This window comes from Astyanax mexicanus, chromosome 3, assembly GCF_023375975.1.
Source record: "Astyanax mexicanus isolate ESR-SI-001 chromosome 3, AstMex3_surface, whole genome shotgun sequence".
Classification (NCBI taxonomy): Eukaryota; Metazoa; Chordata; class Actinopteri; order Characiformes; family Acestrorhamphidae; genus Astyanax; species Astyanax mexicanus.
Window position 1 is genome coordinate 17,042,494 of NC_064410.1, and position 10,690 is coordinate 17,053,183.

General features: G+C 39.0%; 1 protein-coding gene across 1 annotated transcript; it reads left to right on the plus strand.

The window, feature by feature from the left end:
- Positions 1–4,761: 4,761 nt before the first annotated feature.
- LOC111196928 (uncharacterized) lies at positions 4,762–8,654 on the plus strand. The gene is made up of 5 exons (XM_049475915.1): positions 4,762–5,201; positions 6,912–6,994; positions 7,081–7,116; positions 7,201–7,434; positions 7,521–8,654. Exons 1-5 carry the CDS (start codon positions 4,762–4,764, stop codon positions 8,207–8,209), a joined length of 1,482 nt encoding a protein of 493 aa, XP_049331872.1. The 3' UTR covers positions 8,210–8,654.
- Positions 8,655–10,690: the final 2,036 nt, after the last annotated feature.

The following is a 10,690-nucleotide window of genomic DNA, read 5'->3' on the forward strand; positions in this document are numbered from 1 at the left end:
TAAATACAACAATAACTGCAGGCAAAGCTTCAGAGAGACCGCAGTTCATTAGTTCCTAGAACCCTGCTCACTGCTGTAAATATAGGTTATTTTAATGTTCTTTCACTCTTTTTATTTTTCCTTATTCTTTTCTGCAAATCCTTTGCTTGTTTTTCTCTCTTGTTCCCTGCCTCTCCTTTTCTATCTGCTCTCCTCTCTTAGTGGATGAATGCTTCTGACGTATATTTTCAGCATATGTATTTTCTTTATATTCTCTTTTATTTCTCTTTGTACCCTCTTATTTATTTCTCTTTCACTAATGCATGTACTGTAGACTCTGCCTATGACTGTCTATGACTGTCTATGGATATGTATGGCTTAAGTGTTTCCAGATGTGTACCACAAATCTATAAAGGGGTCCTCAGAGAGTGGGGACGGGGGAGAGAGCAGGGACATCGGATTGGAAACATCCAGGGCTGGCCTAGGAAGCTTTGTAGATATTGTCTTAGTCTTTGTATTAAATAATTGTATTACACTTAAGGCAATGTCTGCGGTGTCTTCTTCCTCATCTTCAAGTATCTTTATAGCAAAGAGACAGCGGTAAACGACACTTCAATAAAGAGACAATGGACAATTGTACAAGAAAGAAAAATAAAGTTATTGAGAAACGTCACTGGCCATTGATGACGTGTAGGTGTTGTGGTACACTATAATCAATTGCTGGTAAATTCATATAGTAAATAAGTGGTTAATGATGTTCTGTTATTTAAATGTAGAACACAATGCATCTTGGGATTCCCTATGAAAACAGCTGCCTTTATATATAACAGTAATATTGAGGTAAAAAAAATGGGTGTTTAGTTTGAAGACATTTTCCAATAATTGACTGCTTTGTTGTAAGAATAAACACCAGACAAAACACACAGATCTACCACATGCAGAGGCTTTATTTTTGGGTATCTTGAATATATATGACCTTCATTTATTGAAGGAAATAATTATTTGATCCCTTGCTGATTTTGTAAGTTTGCCCAATGACAAAGACATGAACAGTCTATAATTTTAGATGTAAATGAATTTTAACAGGAAGAAATAGAATATCAAAAAGAAAATCAAATTGTACAAATAATATAAATTTAGTTGCATTTTTCAGAGAGAAATAAGTATTTGATGTCTCTGGCAAACAAGACATAATACTTGCTGGCAAAACTCTTGGTGGCAAAACTCTTGTTGGCGAGCACAGCAGTCAGACGTTTTTTGTTGTTGATAATGAGGTTTGCGCACATGAAAGGAGGAATTTTGATTCACTTGTCAAAAATCATTAAGATTTTAAGGCTGTTACTTGGCGACAACTACCTCCATAATTTAGTAGGAGTAGGGTATGGAGACTGCCTAGGCCACTCCATGACCTTAATGTGCTTCTTTTTAAGCAACTTATGTATGTTTTGGGTCATTGTCGTGCTGGAAGACCCAGCCACAACATATTTTTAAATTTCCTGGCAGAGGGAAGGAGGTTGTCCCTCAGGATTTTACGACATGGCTCCATCCATTCTCCCATTAATGTGGTGAAGTAGTTTTGGCCCTTAGCAGAGAAACACGCCCAAAACATAAGGCTCCAACCTCCATGCTTGACAGTGGGGCAGGGGCGGTTTGTTAATTAGGCGACGATTGGGCGACGCACCACGAACGGACAAAAAGGAAGATTTTTTTCTCTCACATTCTACTGCGGCATTTAACTATGACTGCTCTGAGCAGGTTCTCTTGCCTCCTTATGTCATTGTCCAATCAGCGTTGAGGTGCATTGGCTGCCGTACCACCCCTTTTGGGCGATTTTAGTCTGACTGAAAATCGCCCTGAATGCTCTTTCATATTAAAAGTTTTTTATTGTTTAGGCTCTGCAATGCAATATCTGCGGGGGAGGGCTCGCACTTATGCGCTTACATCATACGTAAGCTCACAAAATGGTACAGCTAAAGATCTGGTCAACATGGCTAGCATTCCTTCAACTTAGAACAACTCAATGGTTTCATTAAGAGAAGTTGCCTTCTGTCGTCTTAATAATCAGGATAAATTAGTAACTAAGGACTTGGGGCCACCGAGACCAAATTTAAACATCAAACAAGTGTCTACAAAGGGAGGAAAATCATATAACCGGGGATTTTCGCGAAGCTGGTATGAACGGAAAACATGGCTACCAGGCTGTAAAGTAGCAAGTGCCCTGTTCTGCTATCCCTGTGTTCTGTTTCATCCGAATATTGGCACTGGCACAGAGACCGCATGGACTACTACAGGTGTCACCGACATGCAGCATCTCTTAGAAAAGGTGAAAAAGCATGAAACTTGGAAGCTCCATATGGACAGCTGCCTGAAATGTTCAGCTTTCGGAAAGGAAAACATTGCTACGCAGTTGGACGAGGGCTAAAGAATAGCTGTTTGTAAGCACAACGACGAGGTGAGCAAAAAACGCCACATACTGGCCCGTCTTATTGACTGTGTGAAGTTTTGCAGAGTGTTCAAATTAGCACTCTAAGGGCTCCAGCAACCCTGGGATTTTTCGTGGACTGGTGGATTTAGTGGCGTCGCTAGATGAGGTATTTGAGGAGCACAGTCTTTAAGGGCATGTCAAAGACAGTGCAAAATGAGCTGTTGGATTGCATGCTATCAGTCATCAGGGAACGCATCATGGAGGAGGTGAAGTCAGCTCACTTCGTAGCTGTCCAAGCAGATGAGACCATAGATGTTTCCACACACAGTCAATTGGTGCTTGTGTTTCGATACATTGACGGTAACCATGCTGTGCAAGAACGTTTTTTGAATTTAACCCCGTCTTGGATACAGCATTCAATTCGATTGCCAGTGCGATTTTACAAAGACTAAACAGTATTTTTTCTGAAAATGACAAAGCGAGCAGGTGTGCAGCAAAAAGTGTGGGAACATTACACAAATGCCCATTATGTGCATTGTTATGCACACTAGATGAATTTGATTATGCAGAAAGCCACATCTCACATCACAGGAGTGAAAGTTTTCTTTTCAGATTTGGATGGCATTACCATTTTTTTAGCCGGTCGCCCAAACGTTCTTGACCAGATTGTTTCGCGAAGTCTGCCAAGAGCATCTTCCACAAGATGGAATTTCAACAGCAGAATTGTGAACACTGTCTATGAGAACCTAGATGACCTAATACAGTGTTTTGAATCATTTAGGACAACCAGCTCATTTGATAGCACTACAGTGAGGGAGGCGTCTGGCTTTTTGATGATGCTGCAGGATGATGACTTCCAGTTTTTCCTTCAACTATTTCATCAAATCATGCCTCATGTTGACGTGTTGTACCAGCAGCTGCAGAAGAAGAGCGATCCAGAGATTCACAAGCAGTTTTTGGGCCATAAGGTAAGATTAAATACTGTTATTCATACCGTCTTAATAAAAAAACTGGCCATAACCAGATGTACATCCTTTGTGTAAGTCTGTATCAGTGAAAAACATTTTTCTTTAGTTATAAATTATGCCCGTGCACTTTCTGCCCGAGCCCGACTCAACCCACCCCATAAACTGTTATTATGAGCCCGACCCGACCCATTAACTGTCTGTTTTCGGGCTGTTTGAATGAGCGAAATCTGTTTAGAATGATGTTAACTAACACTGCAACATAGAAGCATAGAACTATTATTTACTACAAATATTGAAGTAAAGGAGTGAAGGAGCTCACGTGCGGCCAGAGCTGTGTGATTAAAACATTCTAACTAGTGCAACTTTTCTTAGACAGTTAAATTTGTAACTTACAAGGTTATAATAGTTTTGAATTTTTTATTATAGCTTAATTTTATTTTATTTGCACATTTTCTCCTCCAACTCAGCTAGTTTTAATTTGTTTAAGAGTGGCTTTGCTAGCTTTATTAGTTTTTACACATCAGCTCAATCTGAGAAACACATAAACAAACTCAAAAACTCAATAAACTCTACAGGTTTCACTCATTTTTACCAATATGATTAACTATGAATAAGAGAGAAAGAGAGTGAGAGAGATTTATCAGTTCATCCTCCCGCTTGAGGTTTTCAGGAGCTGCTCACAGGCAAAGGTTCTCACAGCTGCATCTCAAATGGACTTATAGCTGTGTTGAGTTTATCACTTTCAGTTTTTGTTAATTTGTTTATTTTCCTTAATGCTAATAATTGGTACTTAGCTACATTGTGATGATAGCGCCATAATATAATTAAAAAACAGATGCCTACATCAGACTTTTTTTTGGAGCCTGACCCGACGTGGCCCGAGGAATGTGGTTCCTTCGGATCGGGTCGGGTTCATGCAGAGAATCTAAGCTCTAACTTCTAATAAGTTTGTCTTTATTTTGTATTTTTCATATATGGTAATCAATTTCTATATTTAATTCACACTCCTTACAGCACACACACTTGCACTTCAAATGCACACAAAAAATACAGATAGGAATTGCAGCTATAGTCAGTGACATTATTACTGTTGGTCCGTCATCCTTCAGGGACCAAGACCCATCCACTGAGAAGCAGCAAGTTGCAGAACGTGCCACAAGATCATGGAGGTTCTTGGGAGCAGAAGAGAAACTGAGGCTGACTAAAGAGGTATAGGCATGTATTACTGACTATTTAAGAAAGGCCTGTTCATCACCCTGAAACCCTGTTTGTAGTTTTCCACTACATCTATCTCTATTCTCTCAATAATAGTGGAAGAAATTAAGAAACCCAATTAAATAACTGTGTGTGTGTGTGTGTGTGTGCAGGTCTGTGACACAATCCTGGATCATGCTAAAGAAAGGTTCTCCTTCACTGACCACCTTATCAGTGCTACAAGGAGACATGTTCGAACAACATTGCCGTACATTTCCTGCTGAGGCTCTGAACACCACCCTCATGGCATACCCCATGCTGAATAAGGCAAAGGTCAAGACTGAGCTGTCACTAATCTATGAGAGTTCGGAATTCAAAAGCTGCTGTGGTGCACTGGCATTATATCAGGTTCTACTGAGGTACAACCACCAGGAGACTTTTTCTGAGACTGTGACTCTGTTAAACATCCTCATAACCACTCCCATGACAACGGCTGAAGCGGAAAGGTGTTTCTCCACCTTAAAAAGAATAAAGACGTTCTTGCGAAATGCAATGGGACAGGAACGTCTCAATGCTCTGTCCATGCTTTCAATGGAGAGAGAACAGGTCAGGAACATGCCTGACTTTAATGAGAGGTGATTGATCACTTTGCTGCTTTTAAAGAGAGACGAGCAAAATTTTAGTACAAGGGAGTAATGTAATTGCTGATTGAACTGATTTAATTGTTAGTGTTTCATTGCACATCAGCCCTAGTGCTATTGCCTATTTCTATTCTAAAATGCAATACCTAAAATAAAATGCTCTCTGATTAAGATGGAATTAAATTGTTGTGATTGGGAAGATTCAGTTTATTTAATGGATGGTAAATCTCCAGTTGTTTGTGAGTGCTAACTGTGATATCAACTTTTTTTCGTGACCACAGATAATTGTTCAGTCATTGTAGAGCTTTAACCAAGATGATATTTACTGATACACTGTAAAGAGAAATATTTATTTATAATTATATTTTTCTTTGTTAGCTAGCTGTTTATTTATTTTCCTAGTGGAAAGGTCACTTGGATGTTACCTCTACAATTGCCCCCCCTGAGATATTTCTCAGGAGCCGCCACTGCAGTGGGGGCGGAGTTCTTTGGGTCATAGTCAGCATTTCTTTTCTTCCGTACACGGCGAGTTGAGTTAATGCTAAAGAGCTAAATTTTTGTCAGTAGTAATTACCATACACTACCTATCACAATTTGATTTATGACCCCTGATTTATGACTTGATTTATGATCTTTTGATTTATGATTTACTTTATGGCATGCTGACTGACAAGGCTTGGGACATGTCTGATTGACAGGCTGATATGTTTATTACCCACCAGCACCCCCCCACCCTTGTCTTCTGCCGCAGACGTCACCTCACACCCACCAGGATGTAACTTGTTTTACGACCTACACAGGCACCCCTAAACAAACACCAGCCATCACTATGTAAATTATCTCACAGTTGTTTGATAAGAGCCCCCATCAGTGTTAATTGTATGCAAAGCAACGCTGTAGCCGTGCTGTCTACTGTGTATCAGATCTTGTGGTTTGGTGTGTGAGACTTTAAGTTTTGTTTAATTTGAAGACATTTAAAATATATGTTTTATATTATGGGTGTCAATTAAATCATTGTAAATGATCGGACTGTTAAATGTTTTTTAAAGCTATTGTGTGGTCACATTTACCACCCAACCAATCTACGCTGGTCTTTTACGTTTAGTCTGTTCATTTTGAGATGTCTTTAAGGCATACATTTCAGAACATTATGTTTTAAATGTAAAGTAAATGTGTGGAATCCTTTTAGTTTTAGTCTATCCACATTAAGATGTTTTTTTTTGTTTTTTTTAAGGTCTACATTTTCAGTTTGTTATGTTTTAAATGTGGTTGATGTTAAATGTTTGGATTGTTATTTGTGTAAAACAACACACTTTTACCTAAACACATTAAAAAAGTAAGATACATGTTTAATGTAATCTCTTAAGTATACATTCTAAACCTGTGAATAAAATAATCAAATTTTCAGTTTAACAATTTTAAGAATCTGTATCTACTAAACCTATTTACATGGTAGTTACGTTTCAAAAGCTACACCAATCACAGGCTAAATGTTTTAAATATGTTAATAACGGTAGGAGTGGTCTACGTGGCCTTGTATATAGATGGCTCACAACTCTGTTGGAGGTGCCCCATTCAGACGCTAGCCTGAAAAAACCACGATGGACGCAAGCTTTCTTGGTAAGCATGACTTTTACAACAAAGTTTTACATACATTCTGTTGTTTGTCATTTAAAAGTGTTACAAATATATTCTTCTTAACAGGTATTTTCTTGGTCTAGGAACCTGTGAGCTGCAAACAATCCAAGCCATTCAAAATATTGAAGGTTTATCTCAACTTTGTGAGGGTATGTGTGTATAAATTATATATGTCTTTTTATTCTTTTTGTTTAGATCTAGACATTCACTAGAAACATTTCTTACATTTCCACAGAGTCTGTGAACACATCGGCGCATGTGGACCCTCTTGGTAAGTATTTCTAATTTTCAATTTTTTCTAATTTTCTAATTTGTGTTGTTTGTTGCTTGATAGTTACTTATATTATTTCTATAGCAGGTCTAAAACGCTTAGTGGATAGTATCACGCCACCCGGATTCGACAATTTGTACAAACAGCCAAAAAATCCTCAACTACAGGATATAACCAACAACAGCGGATACAGGAGAGCCTTTAAGCCAAACTTAACGAGCAGTCCGGAGGTGTTGCTTGGTAAACGTTGCAACAGGGGACCATCTTCAAGCAGAAAACGCATCAGGCTGGAAGACAGCTGCATACTGTTAGATACAGGTACATACATTTCGACATACTCTATATTTCAATTTGTCTTTTGTCTTTAAGATTAGCGACTCATATGTAATGGGCTCTATTCACAGATTTGAACAACGCTGGACAGTCTACGAATGGAGAAAGTGTGTTGCACAATGATGTCCAGGATGTTTTAAACAAGGACGAATGGTCGGAGGATTTGACGGACATCTGGGATCAGAACAGTTTCAGCGAACCAGTCGAAAAAACTGTTGCTGCCGCACCACCGAATGTTGGAATAAACGCTTCGGACAAACACAGAGACACTGACGCAAATGAGTTACGATCAAACCAAGAGCATGAGCATCAAGATCAGGTAGGACCCGATGGTGATTTAAACAGTATTGGCGAGGTTTTAACTGTTCTAAGACAGATTTCTGAAGAAAACAGAAAAATATTGCTAGATAACAAAACAATCACAGAATCAAACAGAAAACTAACAGAAGCTTGTATTAAATCTTCCCAAGACAACGAAAGGTTGTCACAGTTAAATGCAAAGATATCTCAAGAAAATTTGAACAATTTAATTGAGCTACGTAGACAATCTGCCATTAACCGTAGACATGAAAAAGGTATTCAAGAGATACACAAACAACTAAATATATATCTGGATGAATTTAGAAAATTTGATATGTCTGGTAATGTGTCAAAAGATCAATTCAAATCTTTAATACAAATAATGTTTAAAATGCAAAAGGCGTTAGAGATAAAATTATCGCCATTTCTGCCTATTGCGGGGCCATCCTCTCGTGTTTAGTGTTGCCAATAGTTAGAGGCTAGTGTTTTTCCACATTGTTACAGAAGTCATCATTTTCACATATTTTCAATGTATATTTACATCTAAAACAAACAATCAGACAAATATGGCATCTAAAAGATTTTGGGGGTCAGACAACAACCCGTGTGTTAGAGATGAATATGATTCATTGAACCAGTTGTCTATTGATGAACAATTGCAGCGTCTAAGCGAAATGTATGAGGCGAGTGTTAACCCTAATGTTCAGCAAAACATTGATACACAACACTTTGGCAACCATTATGTTTTGTCTAATCATTTAACCATTGACGAACAAATGCGGTATCTAAGTAATACGTATGATACACCTATTAACGGTCCAAGTAATAACCGACAAGTAACATTCACACAGGGTAATGCAGATGTTGACTTGTTTAGAAATCGTACCACACAGGCCCCGCCATCAAAGTGTTGTAGGTTTAGTGATAGTTGGCAGACAGATGTATTGGAACAGATGTCGCACAGTGAGCAGTTGTCTTTTCTACAGGACAATGTCAACCTTGTTTTAGAATCTGTAGAGAGGGATACACAAACTATTCATACAGATCAGACAGGTGGTGGTACACATGAAAATAGACATCCGCCACTCGATCCGACAGCATCCAACTTTGGTTTATCTGACAGCGATATTGCGGGCTTAGTGAGAAATGGTGGCGTTGTGGGTGATTACACTATAGTTCCGAGATCGCGGTTTAATAGTATTGTGTTACACAGGTCGTTGAATTTACGTCATGCGCCATCTACAGACATGGGTTCGTACGCTACTTATGTGCACAATGTGTTATCGCAAATAGTGTCATTCTCCAGAGTGTTGGCTGGTGATGGCGGTGTTATTGACATTACCCTTAGAGGCCATAGTTTAACATCTGATGTGAACGCTGTGTTGTCTTCCAGAGATGGTTATAATGTGAACAGGTTTTTGGATGCTATTGAAAGGGTTGTGCAAAGTAACAATAGTATTAAAACAGACAATAGTTTGGTGTTGACTGTCTCGATAGCCATGGTTAAAAATGGAGGTGTGCGAAGTAGGGTGCGTGACCTTGCACACAATCAGGTGATTGACCGGAACAGAATGAACCTTTTTTGTCCAACAAACACCTCAAACAAACTGTGTTTTGCAATCTGTATCGCACATTTTTTAAATCCATCTACGCCACACAATGCATTAGAAACCATAGCAGAACAGATTCAGACAGATGTTGGCTACACGAGTGACCATAAAGTCGGTTTTAATGACATCAGTAGTTTTGAATACAAGTACGGCGTTAAAGTAGTTGTTTTCTTGGTGGCTGTACTGTCGCTTTGACTAGACCATAGTATTCCTCAAGAGGGCGGAAATCTTGGAAAATTATTTGCGGGTGACCTACGGGGTATTTCTTTCTAGCTTGACAAAATGGGTACAAACTGGTGAAATCCAGATATCTAATTTTTTCACCCTCCTTTGTTTTGTAATGCAATTTATATGCGTTGGTTCTACCGCCAAAGAGTGCGTCTCTTGGTTTCAACCTTTCAGGAACGGTGTAATTTGACATAAATGCTGCAACACCTGAATCTAGCCTCTTAGCCGTCGACCACTGACATTCCCACATCACTTCAACATCTAGACTGTACGTTTGAACTAGTGTCTCAACCTTGATGTCAAACTGCTTTCGCAACTCGCCGTATAGCACCTTTGACATAGGATGGGCCTGGTTTGGTCTGTAACGACACTCATGACCATGGTGCATGCAACCATTAAATTCCAAAGCCTTACGTACACCATCCTTTTCATAATAACCATCCACATAATATGCACCAAACTTCACTTCTCCGTGAGTTAGGGCATGGTGCACATCAACATCTCTTGTACTCCTGACATACTCAAGCCATTCAATGGAGACATTAGAGAATGTCTTGTGTTTGGGTGACATATGCATTGTAGTGTGTGAGTGCTAGTGTGTCCTTTGGTAAGAAATGTGTCTTGTACACAGCCATACAACATGATGCTAGTGTTGTGTAATTAAATGGATCTAGTTGTGTGCATTGAATGAACTCGTCACGGTACTTAATACATGCCTCACGTAGCAAAACAACGTCATTTCTACCATAAACATAGAGCTCCTTTTTGAAGTCAAACACGCCACCAGAGACTGTGTTGTACCACTCGTCAAACTGTTGTTTGTCTTTGTCACTCATTGTGTCATAGCCGTAAAAACTCTTGTCGGGGTATGGACCCACATAATTTTCGTTTTGTCTTAAATTAAATTTGTGTGGAAAATGCCCTTTCTCATCACATGTCAGGTTTAAAGCTGATGCTGTTTTAGCCAATCGCATTGGAATGAATGAGTAGGAGTCTATGTAGCGCTGTTTGTATACATCGTCACACATGCATATCAACCTACACCCCATCATTGTGATTTTGACTGCTATGCCTACTTTAGAAAAATATTCCAATAATAGGAA

Coding starts and splice junctions, on each gene's coding strand:
- LOC111196928 (XM_049475915.1), top strand. CDS start 4,762: ATGCTAAAGAAAGGTTCTCCTTCACTGACCACCTTATCAGTGCTACAA. Junction 5,202..6,911: donor ATGCCTGACTTTAATGAGAG/GTGATTGATCAC, acceptor TCTTCTTAACAG/GTATTTTCTTGGTCTAGGAA. Junction 6,995..7,080: donor TTTATCTCAACTTTGTGAGG/GTATGTGTGTAT, acceptor ACATTTCCACAG/AGTCTGTGAACACATCGGCG.